General features: G+C 37.7%; 1 protein-coding gene across 1 annotated transcript in view; it reads right to left on the bottom strand.

The window, feature by feature from the left end:
- Grip1 (glutamate receptor interacting protein 1) overlaps positions 1 to 20,482 on the bottom strand; it is a 574,087-nt gene that overhangs the window by 44,824 nt on the left and 508,781 nt on the right. The window contains exons 14-16 of the mRNA XM_048360113.1: positions 19,808 to 19,888; positions 9,844 to 9,913; positions 7,563 to 7,708 (exon numbers count right to left, since the gene is read on the bottom strand). Coding sequence (XP_048216070.1) covers positions 7,563 to 7,708; positions 9,844 to 9,913; positions 19,808 to 19,888 — 297 coding nt within the window. The remainder of the gene's footprint in view (positions 1 to 7,562; positions 7,709 to 9,843; positions 9,914 to 19,807; positions 19,889 to 20,482) is intronic.

Here is a 20,482-nt window from a genome sequence, read left to right as displayed (position 1 = left end):
CTATATGAGTACCTTGAGTAAAGAGATACTTAATTATAGTAATGACTTTCTTCTTTCCCTTGATAAAGGCAGTGGCTGCTGCCTATGCATGGCTCTAGCCAAGATAGAACCCATCTAGCCACAAGGCAAGGGTCCCAGGCCCTCGATGGCCTGGCTGTGTGCTCCAAGAAAGCCCCGGTTTTCCATAACAAGAGCTTCTTCATGCATGGGATCCAGACTTTGCCTTTACTTTAAGCCCATTTTGCACAAGTGTAACCAACACAGAACTCTCCTCTGTTTTCTCCCCAGAATATCTTTAAAAACACAAACTTGAATAAGTTACTCTCTTCCTTAAAGCTTGTTCATGTTTTCCCAACTCATGAAGAACAAAACACAACCCCTTTTCAAGAGTGGAGCCAGAACCTCTATTTCTCCAGCGAGACATACCATCCTCTCTTATTCCACTCCCTACTCCACTCTCAACTCTCTCACCACAGAGTTGCCACAGTATCGTGGATACTACTTTTGTAATATCAACCTTATTACTTTCGTGATAATCAACCTTCGCATGCTTTATCCATTTACACAGACATCCTTCTTCCATTTGTCCTATTGAGGAATTTTTCATCTTACTACAAAATTTGGCCCAGATGTCTTTAAAGGAACCTTCTGGGACTCTCAGGCTTAGGGACCTTTCCTACTACTTCACAGCTCTTGTGCATTCTTCTAGTGTTTCTCAACTTAAAATATTTCATTCTTACCCTCTACCAAAGAGAAAAATTTGCATACCAAGAATAAAATTTGGCATTATCAAGAATTCATGTTCAGCCAGGCTCTGGTAGCTCATGCCCGCGATCCCAACTGCTCAGGAGGCTGAGATTTAAGGAACAAAGTTTGAAACCATCCTGGGCAGAAACTCCATGAGATTCTTATCTACAACTAACCTTCAAAAAGCTGGAAGTGGAAGTGTGGCTCACATGGTAGTAATACCAGCCTTTAGTGAAAAAGCTAAGCAAGAGCATGAGGCTCTGAGTTCAAGCCCCAGTATACATGTGTGTATGCATGTTAAATTTTTTTAGCCTTTTGACCCCTTTCCTGGTTTTTATTGTTAGACTAGGATAGCCTTGAACACATAGATTTTATGTTCATATCTTCGTGGCTTAGAACTCTGCCTGGCATTAGGGTGAATTTGGAAATGGTCAAAAGGACAAGTGAATGTTAGTGTGTAGAGGGCTTCCCAGGAAGAGTGCTCCAGGAGAGCCAGCTCCTTGCATTGCCAAGGGGAAGTTTCCTTCTCTAAGGTGACTGAAAGCCAACGTGGCTCTTTCAACATGTGAAACTAAGACCTGGGCTGCTGCTGGAGAGATCAGCAAACCTAGAACTTCTTCCTTCCATTGTTTCAAGAGTGTTGAGTCAGCTTCAGGAGAAACTTCCAATTCTATTTTCTTTCTTGGGACAATCTGAAAGGCCCTGCTGCTTAGGAAGAGGGCTCATTATAACTGCCATTTGGAAAGCCACGCTTAATCCATTTGGGAGGTGGAAAACTCCCAGATACTTTTTCCTTGAGGCTTCTCCAGCTTAAAAGCCTAGAAAGATGCAGCTAGACTTATTCAGCCAGAAGAGAAACTTTCTGTGAAGGAAAAATGCAGAATCACCAGCAAGTTTAAAGTGAGCCTAAACCAGATGTTAATGATATTATAAGCTGCTTTTATATCACGACAGAAGGTTTGTTACTATTAGTGAAAGGCAGGAAAGGGGGCCAACCTACTTGTTTGTTCTGCTCAGCTCTAGTTAAGAAAATTAATGGGACCACAGAACAGATGCAAAATTGCTGCCTTACTTATTTGCAATGTTATTTGCAGGCTTCTTGAGTGTTGCCTGTTTAACAAAATGAACACTGCCTGGCCTGAATCCATAATGGCAGCTGCCTTCTGTGGACAAATAGGCTTGGACTTGAGACAGGAGTCTCTGGAAGGCATACATGTGCAGGTCAATCAAAGTTCACTGCAGCTAAACATGATGGAATTAATTTTAGAATATGGCTATGTGTCTTGGAGTTGGACATACTTGAGAAAATAAACCATTCAGAACAACATGTCCTACAGCTGCCTAATCGCTATAAGGTTACTTTACCTGGTTATGTCAAAGGAATGTACTGAGAGAGCATTCCAAGGGGTTAAGTGTTGTAGAGCAGAATTAAAACTTCTTTATAGAAATGATTCATGGTAGTTTGCAAAGCTGGGCCACTTTGAGACAGTGCTTCCCAACATGTTCTTCTACTTAGGAACTTGTTAGGAAAGTGAATTCTCAGTATGTCAGACCTGTAGGAATCACACTTTTGAGGAGAGACCCAGTCAGCTACATTTGATAAACCCACTCAGAGTTGTTCATGTACACTCAAGGTTGAGTGCTAAGTGTCAGAGAAGAAGTATAAAACAAAGAAGAAAATTTTCTTTTATCATAAGTTGTTTGTACAGCCCCTTCCATGGTTCCTAGTATAGTCAACATCATTCCTGGGTACTTCTGTTCTTCCAACTAAGTCTGAGGTGGGGAAAGTTCTTTTGAATTACCTAGATTCTGTTGACACTGATAAACTGAAAAAAAATATAGAAGCTCAAATCTTTGAAGGACACACTTAACTAGCATTAATGCTATATTTGCCCAAAATTGTACTTGGAAATATAGAAAGGTAAGTTGCTTTGGGTAGGACCAACTGCAGTGTAGAAATGGCTTCTAAGGGAAGTGAGCCAGGCCCAAAGAAACATAGACTCTGTGGTTTCCCTCATTGGTAATAATTTTATGTCTAGGATAATGTTAGCAGATGATCACAATAGGTCAATAGCTATGTACATATGATCACATGAGAGGATGCTAAGTGAAATGAACTCCAAGTTATGGAATTAAGTGGATTATCATTGCTGTTGTTATTTTCAATGTACGATGTGAAATTATGATTTTTGTTTTGTTTTTCTTCCCTATGGTTTTACCCCCGCTGTCACTTTTTTTTTATTTTGGTGCCCTAGGTATTGTGTATATGTTTACTAGAACTAGGAAAGGGAAAGGGAACATCAAAATGGAGAGATGAACCAATGCAACAGCAACACTTACAAGACAATATGTTTGTAAACAACTGTAGAATTCGGGGGGAAGGAACTGGCAAGAGGGAAGGTGGGAGAAAAATGAGGGAGGAGGTAACAAGTTTGACAAGAAATGTATTCACCGCCTTATGTATGTAACTGTAATCCCTCTATACATCACTTTGACAATAACAATTTTAAAAATTAAAAAGAATGTTTTTTCTAAATAGAGTCCTTGAAGGTAAAGTATTGAGTTTATGATCTCTAAAAGCAAGCTCTATGTAAGAAAACAAGATGATTAAAATCAAGAGAGAAATCATTTACAACTGTATATTTGATTGACAGAAGGACAGGAGTACAATGCAGATCCTTATGGCATCTATGTTATATGGGATAGATTTGGGAACTTCCATCCATTCCAAAAAGTCCCTCTATGTCCCTAAAGTAGAGATACTTTAGGATGGAAGCTTCAGGCTCCCTTCTCAAATCCAGCCAGATCTCCAAACTCTCTCCTCTTCAGTGACCTTAGACCCCAATACAGTCACAGCAAAATCACAGATTTTTTTCCCCAAATGGTTATTGGCAACTTTGTTGACCTGATAGTTGAATATCAGCCATGGTTCTAGAACTCTGGACTCATGCAGGAATCTCTAGTTGAGTTACATGCAGGAATTATCTCTACTTGAGTTACATTTCTGTGATGATGAAAGCTGACCAAAGCAAAAGCTTCTGAAAACAGGATGTGATCAAATCCAGAGGGAGAGAAATGCCTACATTCCCTAGTACTCGAAAAATGTTTGGTACTCATTAATTAAAGATAAAATCACTGTGATAATCACTGTTGACAGCATTCATTGGACCTGACAAAGCATAAACATTATTGCTAAAACACATGAATTACTTCCTTTCATCATTAAAATAACCATACATAGTAGGTATTAAGTAGATATTTACAGATAAAGAAACTGATGTTTAGAGAAGCTAATTTGCTCAAGCATCCCAGCTTTTGGTTTTGAAGTTAGTCCAATATTCTTAGTCATTTCATACTGTGGGCTAAAAACAGTTAATTTAGACTCTCGGGAATGCCCCATTCAACATGAATAAAAGTAATAGTCTCTAACCAGTTATTATGGACTCACTTCAGGCCTTACAAAGCTCTCACCAATTGGTTCCTGGGAAAAAATTCAAATTTCTTAAGATGGTTTACAAGATTTATCATGATTTGGTGCCAATATACTTTTTAGCTAACTTATTAACATATCCTTAACGTACTTATGCTTTAGTCACATTCACTTACTGTCCTATTGCCCAGACCCTTTCCAGGCCAAGGTTGTTAGTTTGGGCTTCTCAGGCTCAAACAGATGTCTCTACATACTCTTTCATTCTGTGAATACCCACAGCACACCCATCATACATTTAATTAACAGTTTTCTAATCAACTATCCCTAGCATAGTACATTGTACTTCATAGAGACTACAACATTGATGGCATAACTGAAAATCAAACTTTCACAACATTCAGGAAGTGTTAGTATATTTGAGATATATGGCAGGGCAATAAGATTAGTAAGTGGAAGAAAGGCTGGCATTTAGGTGCTACATTTGTTAAAGCCAATTGCAATACTGGCCAGCTGAAGAAAATCAAGTACTCAGTATGGCTGTGAATTTTCTGTGAAATCCTGTGATTGATGAGGGAACCAATGGGAAAGAATGTGGAGGAGTAAGTGGTTAAAAAAGACAGGGAATAGTCTGTCCAATATTACATGAGCAACATTTCAGGAGAAGATTACACTGAATATTATTACCATTCAGAAACATGTTGATTATAGGTATGAACGATTCAATGTGATAGTTCAAATGATCAGCATAATTTCAGATAATCAAACCTCCCAAGTCAGTGACTATCCTAATCAGCAATATTCATATTCAACTAAAGTATATCTTAGTTAAGATCAGAGTGCAAGATACCATAGAAAAAGATACAAAGGAGGTAAATAAGATGAAGGGAATGTGTAACTGAAAATAAGATCTAGCTCTCCTAGTGCTCAGTTGCTGTTTCTGAAACTCGTGCCAATGCATCTGCACAGCTTGGAACTGGACTCGTTGCCAACTATGAACAGCATACATATTTATCTCTGGCTTGGCATCTTCATTCCGTAAGGAAGGTAGCTAAGAACTACTTAGCTAGGCAAATTATGCTAAGTAGGTTTCTCCACAGGGCTTTGCCTCTTTGTTAGGATGGAACCCAGATGATGCTGGGGGTTAGCCCTCTCTTAAAATAAAAACTCCAAATCAAGTGCAGTGAAGCAAACTGGTCAGGAGGGGAATGCAAAGACTGGCATCGAAAAATCAGTTGGCTGGGAAATAATGAGTAAAAAGCCTGGGCGCTGTTTTAAATATTGGTCATAAATATATTTGGATATAATGATTGTCAACTATATCACTGGGTATAACTACTACTGATCTTTGGAAACACTGACCGTGTACTCTAGATGCAGCTGATTTGGTTGTAGGATGAGGCTAGATCATTGACAATAATTTGGTTAGTATTATGATTTGGATTTTAAGTGTCTCTAAAGGAACACATACTAAGGGTTTGATCACCAGTTTGTGACACTTTAGGCTTTAGAACCTTTAAGAAGTGGAGCCTAGTGGGAGACTGGTAGGTCACTTATGGTGTAATTCAATGAGATAATGGTACCTGCCCCATTTTGTTTCCTGATGCTATAAAGTAAACGTTTTGGACCGAAATCTCTGATACTATGAGCAAAAATCAACCTTTCTTCTTTTTAAGTTGAGTTTTTAGGTAATTTGCCACTGTGACACAAAGCTGACTAATACAGTTGGGATGAAATTACCTATTCATATATATTTGTAATATATATGAATTCATGAATAGTTAATTTCACTCTACATGTATTTCAATACAAATGGTTTTGTATGCATAAAACCAGTCATCAGTTACACATCTAATTGTTTCATGTTATATCATAAAATATACAAATCAATGATAAGGAATATTCCTGAATAGTAGGTTTCTTTCTTTTTCCTCTGTACATATGTATTCTGGCTTCAGTTATAAATGCAACAATTAAGATTCAGTTTTTATGATTTGCAAAAAAAAAATGTCTTTTCCACAGACTCATGTGTTGCACTCTTAGCTCCCAGCTGGTAATACTACTTTTGGAGATTCTCTAAACATTAAGAGGTAGAACCTAGGTAAAAGAAGTTGGTTACTGGGCTGTGACCTGGATGCTGTCTCTTATTCTATGGCCTCTATGTTGTTCACTCTGCTTTCTTTCAAATGTGAGGTAAGAGCTACTGCCACATATTCTTACTGCCATGATGCCGGTTGCTCTGCCCTGTCATGCCCTTGCCCTCCCTGCCATTATACAGGAAAGTTCTGACATAATGAGCCAAAGTAGATAATTCCTCCTTTTAGGTTTTTAATGTTAGGCATGTTATCACTGTGATGAGAAAGTGACTAACACATTTCCTAGGTCTGTTTATATGCCCAGTATATATGTTATGGTAACTATGTGATTTAATTAATCATAAGGATTTTGTGAAATAGCTATGTCATTGTTCTATAAAAACAGAACCAAAGGCCAGGAGTGTGGCCTAGTATAGAGTGCTTGCCTAGCATGCACAAAGCCCGGGTTCGCTTCCTCGCATATTAATGGAGGCCATGCTGCTCCCCAAATGGACACAGCTTTTTGGGGAACCATCATAGTACTAAATGCATCAAAACTTTCCTTTTCATTCTGATGCTGCAATCACACTTTAGAAACATTTCATGCCGGGTGTCAGTGGCTCATGTCTATAATCCTACCTACTCAAGAGGCTCAGATTTGTGGATCACGGTTCAAAGCCAGCCCAGGCAGGAAAGTCCATGAGACCCTTATTTTCAATTAACCAGCAAAAAACCAGAAGTGTCCCTGTGGCTCAGGGACAGCGCTCAGGCCCAAAGTTCAAGTCCCACAATCAACAGAAAAAAAAAATCATGAGGAAACACTTAAAAAGAAAATCAAAATTGAAATGAAGATATCTACACTTTAGAAACATTAGGATACTCCTATCTGCAGTGAAACCATTAGAAATAACAAACACAGATATTGGGGTGGGGATGTAAAATAATAAAATGTTTATAATACAAAGTTAAAATGCAAGTTTCACTATGATGATAATTCTATAATATTGATATCAACAACGTGAAAACGACTATTCCTTCAGTAGAGCAATAAAACTTACATTAATATAATTAAACTTAAACTTGCATTAATATAATTATGATCACATTTGTAATGAAAGAAGCTTAATTCTCCCTTAAAGGCACCATTATCTAAAATTCATTCTACACTCTCAACATACAATCTGAAGACTCACCTAGGTCAAAAGCCTCTGCACTGTCACTAAGCCAGCTGTCCTATGTACAACATGACAGTCTATCCTTCTGACATATGGGGAGTGAGGAACATCAGCCTGAGGGAAGGATGCTGTGGATACCTGAATTATCTTCATCTTTGCGGATCTTGAGCTTCACCAGATCTTCACACTGCTGGAGGATCTGGACGGCATCTTCCATAGAGCAGTTGTCCAGCCGGATGTTATCGATGGCAAGAAGTTTATCCCCAAGTTCTAGGGTCCCAGTTCTGTTAGTAAGTGCACAGAAACAAGTGACCCATTATTAGCACTTATGTCAGCCATTTAAAGAGGCATTAATAAGGATAAGGCAGCACTATGGTGATCTTCAGATAAAAAGAGGTGCTTACACTATTTTTAGATTGCACTTTGCTGACAAACATCTCATTTTTGTCCCAACCCAGTCTTTTTTTTTCTTTAAATATGACTATGGTACCATTAAGTTAAAGAGCATTAAAAATACTTTTTCTCATGTTTCCTCCAATCAAGCCAGGATGTCCATGTAAGCCTTCAGAGATTCAAAGGTTCCTGGGAAGGTAGCTCACAGGCAGGGACCAGCAGACACGCAAGTGTCCTTGTAATCCTTCATACTGTTACATCACTTGTGATCATTTGCAATTGGATACTAGGAGAGGGCTGAGTGCTCTCAAAGTGAAATGGACTTAGTGGGGAACTGAGTTTGGGGATCTATGTCATTTTTCACTTGTACCTGAAAACTCATTGTGGCTGGATTAGGAAGCAAATGTGTAGATAGGTCTGATGTATTTACTTGGAATGTGACCTCTGGGAGTATGACACTGACCCTGGACCCGTGTAGGTCTGTTGAAAGTTTTTAAGGTCAATAGTACAATCAGAAAAATAATGAAAATGTGGTATCCATGTGTTAATATGTGTAAAATAGATACATGACTTTGAGGTTGTCCTTGACATATATCTGTGATAAAGAATTCCAATCTTTCCTCTGTATCCCTTCTCCCTTCCTTGTTCTGGGTCAGTCTTAGAATGCAAGTTACAGACTCTTAGCATCTTTTCTCTGCCGCTCTTCTGGCAGCCAAATGAGGCAGACTTCTGTTTTTCTTTTTTCCACATTTGAGTATTCTCACAAATTAACCAATTTGACAGTTAACAATTGGTTTATTGTGTCATATTTTGCCCTGGAGTCTGCTCTATCATCAGGCCATGCTTCAGGCTTTGGAGATTTGGTATCACTGTTTACATCATTTAGGTCAGAGAAGTTAGGGACAGAAAATGCCCACCAAGATCGGCTCTAACATGGCAGCGGGTGGGAAGGGACACAGCAAAAATTGCACATCTTGTTCCATCTGGCCAAATGCATGTATCCTTGTGGCTGTGGCTCCAAGCATGGACACTGCCTCCATCCAACTCCAAACTTCCGTCTTATTTAATTCACAGTATTTATGTTTCTTCTTACAGCAGCTGAGCGTAACACTTGAGTTTATACCTGACTCAACTTCTAGAATGCCATTCCTAATTTTTGATTGTTGAAATATTTCTTTAATGAATTCAACAGGTGGGATTTTAACGTACTTTGTTGAAAAATAAAAGGAAAGTCTTATTTCAGTAAGACTGCCAGTAATTTGAAATATTGAATACTTTCAGCAATACTGAAATAACACTTATATCAGTATGATCAGTCATGTAAAAAGGAATTTTTTTTTTTTTGCCAGTCCTGGGGCTTGAACTCAGGGCCTGAGCACTTCCCCTGGCTTCTTCCTGCTCTAAGGCTAGCACTCTACCACTTGAGCCACAGCGCCTCTTCTGGCCTTTTCTATATATGTGGTGCTGAGGAATCAAACCCAGGGCTTACATGTATACGAGGCGAGCACTTTACTACTAGGCCATATCCCCAGCCCATAAACAGGAATTTTTATGTGTGAAATAAAAAGTTTAACTCTCTTATTTTGATGATATATAGGAACAAAAATAGTAGACTTGCACATTACTGTAGAGTCAAGAATTTTGCTTGCCCCAAGGTGGACAAGAATGATCTAACAAAACTGTCCCCCATAAGCTACGGTGTCTCTGAGTGGTGCTTCTTATAATTAGGCCTATTTTCTGGGTTTCTCCTAGAAAATAAAAGATGGAGATGACTGGTGAAGAAACATCCATTCTGAACACTGGGAAAACCCTCAAAATATTTTCAGCTAATTATTGCTTGCTCTGGGTACAGAAGTAAATTGAAAGGAAAGACCTAAGTAGCCATTGACACTAGGAATAACAAATATGACTGACTAGTCATGGCTGCCTGGAAGATAAGAGAATAAAGGGTATGATATAATAACATTTATCTTGAGATAATTTCTGCTTACATTAAGGAACACACTGGAAAATACATTTGCCTTACCTGTGTGCCACACTCCCTTTCTTGATATCTGAAATGACAAGGGGGTCACCTGGTTTTCTACTGGATGGTGCTGAAATAATGAAAATAGAACAGTCAGTATCACCAGTACTGAATATCCTCTCTGATTTATACTAACTGTTACAAAAGTAGTTCCTATATAAATAATAAATCAAAGTTATTTAAAATTGCAGCTATCCATTACATTTATTTATCTATTTTTTAAATCCTAGTATTGGGGCTTGAACTCAGGGCCTTGGGTACTGTTCCTTAGCTTTTTTTGTTCAAGGTTAGCACTCTACCACTTTAGTTACACTTTAGCTACAGAAGCAGAGGCTTCTGTCTCTTTGGTGGTTATTTGGAGATAAGAATTGTATGGTCTTTTCCTGAACAGACTGATTTCTAATGGTGATCCTCAGATCATAGATAGACTCCTGAGTAGATAGGATTACAAGCATGAGCCACCAGTGCTCGGTTTAAAATTTGTTCCATAATCTGTGATTATCAAAAGGGGATCCAGTGGAGTTGGTATTGCAAAAGAAGAATATGAAAATGAGTTTGGATAACCCTTTGATGGTATTAAGTAGAGTCTGCTTTCCACTCCTTCTGCCCAGTGAAGAGGGCATGCACTTGACAGAAACATGCCACGCCACTTAAGTGTTCCAGGAGGAAAAGTGGATAATTAATGATCACCAAAGTTCTTCCTTTTAGAAAAAAAATCTTTGGACAGATGCACTGTAAATCTTTAAATTTTGCTCACAAATTTATACCTAGAAAGCCCTGAAACATTCTGGGATGCAATTATTTCATTTGATTGACTTTAATAAATACTCCTTTTCTAGCTAATACTTTAATATTCTAAATAAGAACAAATAATGTTTATTAAACATGGATAAAGCCATTATTCTGCAGAATGGACAATGGGGATCTTACAAACTTTTAAAGGAATATTTCCATTTTGGATGAGTGAAAAAAATTAGAAATGAACTGACATATTTAATTCTTCATAAGTACAGAAAGCCAACTTGATTTATAAAGTTTCATCTAATTTAAGAGTCTGATGCTGGCCAGGAATGTGGCCTAGTGGTGGAGTGCTTGCCTAGCATGCATGAAGCTCTGGGTTCGATTCCTCAGTACCATATAAATAGAAAAAGCCAGAAGTGGCGCTGTGACTCAAGTGGTAGAGTGCTAGCCTTGAGCAAAAGAAACCCAGGGACAGTGCCCAGGCCCTGAGTTCAAGCCCCAGGACTAGCAAAATAAACAAACAAAGAAACAAAAAAGAGTCTGATGCTTAAAATTGCCTAGATCAACATTTGTAAAAAGAAAAAAAGATAAAAAAACCACTAAGTCTTAGAAGAGATGTTTTGCCAATCTCAAGCCTAGAATTATTTCCTCATAGGCATCATTAAAAGGTCTCTAAAGTAAGATTTTATCATAAGCAGTCTGCTCATCCTATAATAATCATAAAGCCATATTATATTCCATAATCCTATTTGAATCCGAGGAAAATGTTTATGCATAAGAACAGATGGTCCAATATTTCAACACAACATTTAGAAGAAAAGCAAACACACATACCAATACCTGCCCTACTATCTAAATTAGTTAGACTTCAATCATTATGTTTAGCTGTTATCAAAGTGTGTAAAACATTCCATTCATTGCAATTAATTTATTATTTAAACCTTCATTCAATGACTTGACATAATCTCTATAGAGAAATTGAAATATATACAATATTACTTCTATTACTTCCCCACAGTGTAAACAGGTCTTGGCATAGGACACAAAATAAAACCTTTTTTTTATTATCAGCAAGTATCACTTCTCTGTCAAATTTGCACAGTATTTTGTCAAATTGCAGAAGATATCACATAGGACTCAAATGTTTCCTTTGCCTTAAAAAAATGTATGTTTCACTGGAATGGTTTGTTAACATGATTTCCAGTTCCATCCATTTTCCTGCAAATGATATAACTTTATTCCTCTTTATGGGTGAATAATACTCTGTTGTGAAAAATACATGTGTATATGTGTGTGTGTGTGTGTGTGTGTGTGTGTGTGTGGATATATGTATATGTACACACACATGTCCCTTATCAGATAAATAGTTGGCCAAAATTTTCTTCCTTTCTGTAGTTTGTCTCTTCATTCTTGCAACTGTTTCCTTTGATGTGAAGAAGCTTTTCAATTTCATGTACCATTTGTCAGTTCTTGTTCTTATTTCCTAAGCTGTTGCAGTCCTAATTAGAAAGTTGTTGCCTTCTAATCAACAACTTCTATCAAATGCCTATCTTCATGTGATTCTTGTTTTCCTTTAGCAATTTCAACATTACATTTGAATTGATTTTTGTATAGGATGAAAGGAACCTAGTTTAAGTTTTTTTTTTTTTACCATTTTCCAGAACCATTTGTAAAGAAGCTGTCTTTGTTCATACATATATACATACATACATACATACATACATACATACACACACACATATATATCTATCATGTCATCTTTTCAACACTCTTACCCACCCTTCCTGACCCATACTTCCCTTACTTTTCTTAGTTTTCTCATATATATTGAGTAATTGACTGCATTCTCACATGCTTTTCATCTTTACTCATCTACCTCTCCTACCTTGGTGCACCCAATCCCCTTTTGCAAGCACCCATTTCCTGGTGTTTATTTGGTTGGGTTTTGACTTTACCTTTCTAAGGCAAAGTTTCCTTTGCATCAAGCATATTTCAGTTAATACACTTGTAACCACCTGCAAAGCACCCAACTTTTTACTTATAGGTTTATAGGTTTCTCTGGGCCTGATATACTTCATTCACTATAATTTTTTTTCCAAATATTTCCATTTTTAAACAAATGATACAATATCAATCTTTTTAAACGAGTAAAATTCCACTGTGCATATTACATTTTGTTGATCTATTCATCCATTAAGAGACATCAGGGCTGATTCCATACCTTGGTTATTGTGAATAGTGCTGCTATGAACATGGTTGTGCTGGTAGCTTTAATATAACCTGGTTTGTGCTGTTTTGGATAAATGCCCAGGAATAGAATTGCTGGACACAGGGTGTATTTAGATTTTTGAGGAATTTCCATACTGCTTTCCAGATCAGCTTAACAAGCTTACTTTCCCGCCAACAGTGTAATAAGAGTTCTTTTTTTTTTCTGCCACAACCTCACCAGCATGTTATTGTTTGCTTTCTTGATAACAGTCATTCTAACTAGAGTGAGGTGGAATCATAGTGTTTTGATTTGCATTTCCTTTATGGCCAGAGATGTTTAGCATTTTTTCATGTATCTATTGGCCATTATTACTTTTTCTTCTGAGAACTCTCTCTTTAGATCATTGGATTGTTGTTCTCTGTGGGTTTTTTAAGCACTGTGTATATTCTGGATATTAGGCCCTTGCCTGATGTATAGCTGGCAAAAATCTCCCATTCTATAGGCTTTGTGGCTTATTGGCTTATGTCCTTATGCAAAAACTTTTAAGTTGGATGCAATCCCATTTATCAAGTATTTCTTTGATTTGTTGTGTTTTGGGATCTTTACTCAGAAAGTTTTTCTGTGTGCCAAGGAGCCCTAATGTTTCTCCTACTTCTTCCTGTAGCAGTTTCATATCTTACATTGAAGTCTTTGAGGGGTAATTTCAATTACCTTGAATTTGCAGATATTTCTTTTGTGACCTAGATTATGGTCTATTTTGGAGAATGCTTCATGGACTGTTGAGAAGAATATATATTGTGACACTGCTGGGCGGAATATTCTGTAGATGTCTGTCAGGTATAGCTAGTCAATGAAGTTATTTAGCTCTGAGGTTTCTTTGCTGCATTTTTGCCTAGATGATCTATCCAAAGATGATAGTGCTGTGCTGAAGTTGCCAACAATCAATGTTTCTGATCTGTGTATGATTTTAGGTCACTTGGTATTTGTTCGATGAAGTTAGGAGTGCTGGCATTCAGTGCATATATGTTTAGGATTGTTATGTCCTCTTCTTTTCTCCAATATATGTTTTTGTAAATGCTGTAGGTAATCATATGGCTACAGCTGTGTGGATTACCAGTCTTCTTTCCTTTTCCATTGGTCCTGTGCCAGTATCAAGCTGTTTATATTACTATAGCTCTGTAGTGTAATTTGAACTATGGCACTATAATTCACACAGCATTTGTTTTTTGCTCAGGATTGCTTTAGCCATCCTGGACCTATTATATATACATATGAATTTCATGATTTCTTTCTTATTTCTTTGAAGAGTGCCATTGTTGTTTTGATGGAATTGCATGGCATGTGTAGATTGCTTTTGGTAACAGTCAACTTCATAATACTGATTTTTCTGATCCATGAACATAGGATATCTTTCCATCTTTTAGAGTGTCTTCTTCAATTTCTGTCTTTAGTGTTTTATAGTTTTTATTGTACAGAGAGGTTTAGTTAAGTTTATTCTTAGGTATTTTTTGAGGCCATTGTGAATAGGATGATTTTCTCAGTAAGTTTGTTACTGATGTATATGCATTTTGTGAGTTAACACTGTATCTTGCTACTTTGCTGAGAGTGTTTATCAGCTTTAGAGTTTTTGGTGCAGTCTTTAGGATCTTCTATGAATAAGATCATAGTATCCACAAATAGGGATAATGTATTATGTTCATTTTGCATTTATATCCCCCTTCTTCCCTCGTCTTACTACTCTGGCTAAGAATTTAAGTGCTGGGCTGGGGATATAGCCTAGTGGCAAGAGTGCCTGCCTCGGATACGCGAGGCCCTAGGTTCGATTCCCCAGCACCACATATACAGAAAATGGCCAGAAGCGGCGCTGTGGCTCAAGTGGCAGAGTGCTAGCCTTGAGCAGGAAGAAGCCAGGGACAGTGCTCAGGCCCTGAGTCCAAGGCCCAGGACTGGCCAAAAAAAAAAGAATTTAAGTGCTACATGGACAGAGTAGAGAGAGTGGACACTTGCTGGAGAAAAACAGTTGTCAGTCAAGGTAGAAAATGACAATTGGTACTGCATACCTTTTTCTCTATTTGAAGAAATGTTAAATCTTCCAATTTTCAAAGCAAGTTAAATAGGAATCCACAAAATAGTCCAAGAACTTTCTATAGTATAAAGTCATTTTCTGAGCTTAGTTTTCTGTCACTGTACCTGGCTCAATGAATTTGATGAAGTCTCCAAACTACATTGGAGAGAGCCTTACTCTCTGTATCAGCTTTAATTGAATTGTGGCCATACACCTAATACATGGCAAGTTAAACAAGTTGTTTAATATGAAATGGAATAGTAAGCAAAGTTTTTATTGCAAGATTAACAAAAAAGTTATAAATATTCTTGATGTTGTAAGTACTCTAAAAACTTGGAGGTGGGAGGATGACAGATATTTTGTGCTTTTTATAAACGTAGCTTTGGTGTTCTCTCTCTCTCCATATCTAATCCTATATCTATATCTATATCTATATCTATATCTATATCTATCTATATAAGTATGCACACACATATGTATAAGTAAGTTTTTGGTCCTGAAAACAATTCAGTCACAACTATAAAAGCAGGACAACAAATTAACTGTTCATGAAATACTGCCTTTTGCTTTTCTGATATAGGATCTGGGAAGGTTCATCAATCAGAGGGTGACAGGACTGAGGGTAAGGGTGGTAGTAAAGCTTGTGTTAAGGCAGATAGAATGGGCTTGGATCCCTGGTTTTCCTTTTATGAGCTCTTGGAAAGGTTACTCAGCTGAGTTGTACTGTCCTCTCTATGAAACGGGGATAGATGTCAAAGACATGGGTTGAGAACTAAACAAGAAAACACATAAATTGCATAGTGCCATGCCCCATACATTGTAAATACCTGTAAATAAAAGGTTCAAAGATATCACTGATGTCAAAAGATTTTACTGATTACTCCACATGACAGACACAACTAGGCATTTGTGACTTAAGGTTGTGTTGGAAGAGCTAATTCCTGGCTAGCATGAGTCTGAGGGCCCTGGATGTGGCTTCCTGTCTCAATTGAATCCTTCTTCTAGGTCGTTCCACTTTATTTGCTACAATAAATCACTCCATATTATAGCAATAACATCAATAAACTAATGTCTGATGCTAATGTACTGCAAATGTTTCACCAGGAACCTGAGAAAATTAGTCTAAAACTGTTCACCATCTCCAAAATCAGAAGGGCTCATTTCTCAGTCAATTAGGTCTAGAGAGTGTGCCCTAATGGCTTTGATAATATGTGCGCTTTCCATGATGGAAGACTACTTATTAGCACTCAGAGATTTTTCACAAGGTGAAGAAGACAAAAAGATTTTATGCAGAGTAAGGATAATACTTCAGTGCAAATGACATTTACAGTAAATAACATTGCAGTCCCATTGTTAGGTTCCCTGGATATTTTTTCTTACATGATATAACTATAGTAAACACTAGATTTCTTTCTTTTTCTTTTCTTCCTTTATTTATTTATTTCTTCTTCTTTTTCTTTTTTCTTTTTGGTACCAGGGCTTGAATTCAGGATCTTTCACTTGCTCAGTTTTCTTACTCGACTGGTTCTCTACTACTTGAGTCATGCATCCAGTTCTGCATTTTGCTGGCTATTCTGGAGGCAGAGTCTCACAGATTTTTCTGCCCCCATGAGCTTTGAACTGTGATCCTTCAGCTCTCAGCCTTGAAAAGTTGAGGTTACAAGCATGAGACACCAGTACTCAGCTCTAGACTCTAGATTCTGTCATCTACAGCTGTGCTTAAAATATTTCACAAGATCTCTGCGTGAAAGTCACTAGTGATCATTACATTAACATTCTTTTGGATTCAGAATGCATTCTAGGCTTTTTGCTTACATAAACTCATTTAATCTTTTCAACAGTCCTTTGCAGAAGGAAATATGCACAACGCAGATGAGGAAACTGGGGGGAAAAGGGCTAGAGAATTAGGAAGTGAGACGTTCTAGGCTTTGAATTGTTCCCTTTGAACATCTTCCAAGTTAAGCTTTCTTCAGTCCATGGAATTGCCTTTTTATTTCTTATTAGATTTAGTGAGATTTATTTTAGTCACACAGAACAAAGTTGGGACAAAAAGGAAAGGAGAAAAGATGCATCTCCTGCTCTACATGGAGGAGTTGCAAGTGAATACTCAAAATAGTGGTTCTCACATTGGACACTTATGCATAGGAGTTCGTGCGAGCTAGCAAATCTCTTGCTCATTTTGTTATATTTCCAAGAGACAGAGTATGGACTGTGCCTGTTAACCCAAATGGTCTTGTTGCTGTTGTAAAAACATGGAAACAAAGGCCAAAACCTCTAAAACACAGAAACAATAGATGTAATTTTAGGGCATGTATTTGCCTGTCACCTAGTGTAATGTTCTGCCTACCTACTGAATTTGCAAGTCATCTGTATTCATCGTCTCCCTTGAAAGTTCATCTCTTCAAGTGCATAGTGATTAGCAGAACATCATTTGTTCATAAAGATTCCTCATGCACTCACTCAACAAGTACAGGTATTGAGTGCCTTTTATTTGCCTGGAACTGTGTCAGCCTTCAGGAATTTACTATCTTAGCATTGCAAATGTAGCATGGCCTTTTTTTTTCTTTTCTAGCAAATTCTGCTTTTGTGACTGGCAAAATATGAGTATTTTCCACAAGGAGACAGGAACTCAGCATGGTGATGATTAGTTGTGTAAATGCAGCTGTAGCTCTGAAAGAGCTGACAAACATGTGTGACAAACTTATACATCACTTCTCCATCCAGGAGAAGCATTAGACTTCAGCTGCCATGAACAGCATTTGCCTAGCACTGGCTAAGCTGCAAGCCATTCTTGTTTTGGGTTGTTGCCATTATTGGGAATATCAGTTGTGCAAATAATATTTAGTGCTTATGAAACAGCATCCTAAAACATGGTTTTAAAGGATCATATATGTGAATCAAACCAATATTTTGTAGTGGTGCACCCATGACAATGTCTCATAGAAATTAAGCATATAAATCTCTACTTTAAAAAGAAACAGAGTACAAGATCTTTTTTTTTTCATGGACACTGAATAAATTATATATCTTTATCAACTGTTCAGAGTAAGTCTACTACGTAAAATAATCAAAGAAAGGCTAACTTTGAGAATGAAGTGGCTGTCCAGTGGTGACAGAGCTCCCAGGTAGGAGGTGACTTCAGAATGCCCACGTGAATTAGGAAACAGCTCTAAGGATAGGGCATGCACTGACGGATGTAGTGCAGGGCTGAGGGTATACTAAGACACCCTGAATATATTTATCAAGTGAAGGTAGTAGAAGAATAGAAGCAGAAGCAGGGTTTTTGTGTACTCTGGAAGGTTAAACAGTATCAAGTGCCAAGAGACCTTGGAGTAGTTCATGCTGAATGACTCAGTGAGTAGAATGCAAAAAACAGAATGAATGAAAACAGTCTTAACGTTAATGCAGAGGCCTCTTTGAGCCTTGGGATGGTAAATTCTGGTGTGCTCCATTAATCTCAGCAGCTACAGCTGTTGATAGAATAGTGACATGCCATCTTTGCTTCAGAGTTCACTTTCTAAGGAGCCAAGTGACCTAATTAAAGGCATAAGCGACTTTAGTAGCACCTAAAATCTGCCTCGAGTGTCTAATATATCCTTTAAAAAAACAACAACAAACTTTTATCCCCCTGTAAGTCACTTTGAGGAAGGCGGGGGAAATATAGACGCTAATACAAATGGGTTTTCTTATTCTTATGATAATACCAACTCTTTTTAGTGCAGTAGGTATGTATGGTTTATCAGCTATTTAAAAAACTGCTCCTTAGTTGTAACTCATTTCATCTAAGTTGAATTGGACAGGCTAATTTCATATTGCCAAATTTGAGATTCTTTTTATTTCTTTTTCTTTGAATAACTGTCATAAACACCGCGTGGAGGCTTTGACCTAGTCCCCTCAGTCTTTGTTGAAGGGACCACCTTGTAGTTATTATATGCTCTCTGTGTCTCCTTTGGTCTTTATGCATTTTCTTGCATTGATGGATGAACTTAGTCCACGGCTTTTAAAAGCACAAGAGTAACCCTCAATTCCATTCTATAAAAGTCCTTTGGGGCTGAAATTTTCAAAGTTGTCTTACCAAAGTAGTTATAAAAATAGAGCCTGAGGAAGGAAAGGAATTAAACACATTTATATACTCTGCTTTTCCTTTTGGATTGGTTATCCCGATACCCTGTACCTTGAAGGAATTCAGGAATTTACCTTAGTAAGCAAAACTGTTTTAGTCTTGTGAAATGTATTACAGATGTACAGCAGACACATGGAAAGACAACCTTAGAAATCATTAATGTGATTTTTCATTAGAATATTGTTTTATTGTATTCATTAAATAGGAGAATTAATCTATAGTATGTTTATTTTTCTGCTTTGCTATTTAGCAATGAAGGTATATATAACATCTTTTTTTTTCTTCTGGTACCTGGGATTGAATCCAGGGCCTTGCATTCTTGCTTGGCTTTTGTACTTAGGCTGGTGCCCTGCCACTTGAGCCACCCCTTTACTTCTGGCTTTTTGGCGATAAGAGTCAATTGAATTTTCCTGCCTATGTTGGCTTTGAACCACAGTCCTCAGACTTCAGCCTCCAGAATAGCTAGGTTGATAGGCATAAGCTACAGAACCCAGGCTGAGACATTTTCTGAGGATTTACTTATCTCTTGCCAGATACTGTACAAGGTATATAAATGTTTGTGTTATTTGACACTTAACACTACCCTGTATTTTGCAGCCATCCTTATTTCATTTTATAAACAGAGAAATAAAAGAGCAGAGGGACCTGAAAGAACTTGCCTCCTTTACAAGGTTAGTAGGTGCTCACAGAGTGACTGGCTACGCAGCTCTGCACCACAACCCTGAAAACTGGGCAGTTACTCACTGTAACTGGAAAGCACTTGGCAACACAGTTTTCTAACATATTTAAAAAACTGTATATTTACAAAGAAACCAGTTTTACTTACAGCTGATGGTTATTCCAAGTTCCACATTGTGCTTCTTGGGAAGCTTTACATGAAAGGTTCCACTGCTTGGGATGACAGACTCTGCAATTTCAAAACAAAAAGTGTTTATAAAATACCAGTAAGCCAGGTGCTAATGACTCATGCCTGCCATTCCAGCTACTCGGGACTCTGAGACTGATGATCAAAGCCAGCCTGGGAAGGAAAGTCTGTGAGACTCCTATCTGCAATTAATCACCAGAAAACCAGAACTGATACGGTGGCTCAAGTGGTAGAGCACTAGCCTTGAACTGAAGAGCTCAGGGACAGCTCTCGGATCCTGAGTTCAAGCCCCACAACTGACAAAAAAAATACCAGTAAGCCTGAAGTACCAATCAATGAAAATGTACTAGGAGTGATTGCATCATGATCAATAGTGCTAGAGTTGTAAGAATTGAAGCAAGCTTATGAAAGCCCAGAAAACTAAGCTGCTGCTGCTGAACACATGTTCTATCCACAGGAAACTGCAGGATGGTTAGCCACAGTTTGGTGTTTTTCTAGTGCAGTATAATCGGCAAATGTAATATACTGATTTCCTCAGTCATCCTGGATCTATTACATCAGGATTTCTGAAAATGAACCTTGGAACCCTGCATTTTAAATAAGAGATGTATAGGAATGCTAAAGTTATATGCTTCA

Source organism: Perognathus longimembris, chromosome 1, assembly GCF_023159225.1.
Source record: "Perognathus longimembris pacificus isolate PPM17 chromosome 1, ASM2315922v1, whole genome shotgun sequence".
NCBI lineage: Eukaryota > Metazoa > Chordata > Mammalia > Rodentia > Heteromyidae > Perognathus > Perognathus longimembris.
Note: the sequence above shows the minus strand (reverse complement) of the source record. Positions and strands in the feature narration are given on the sequence as shown.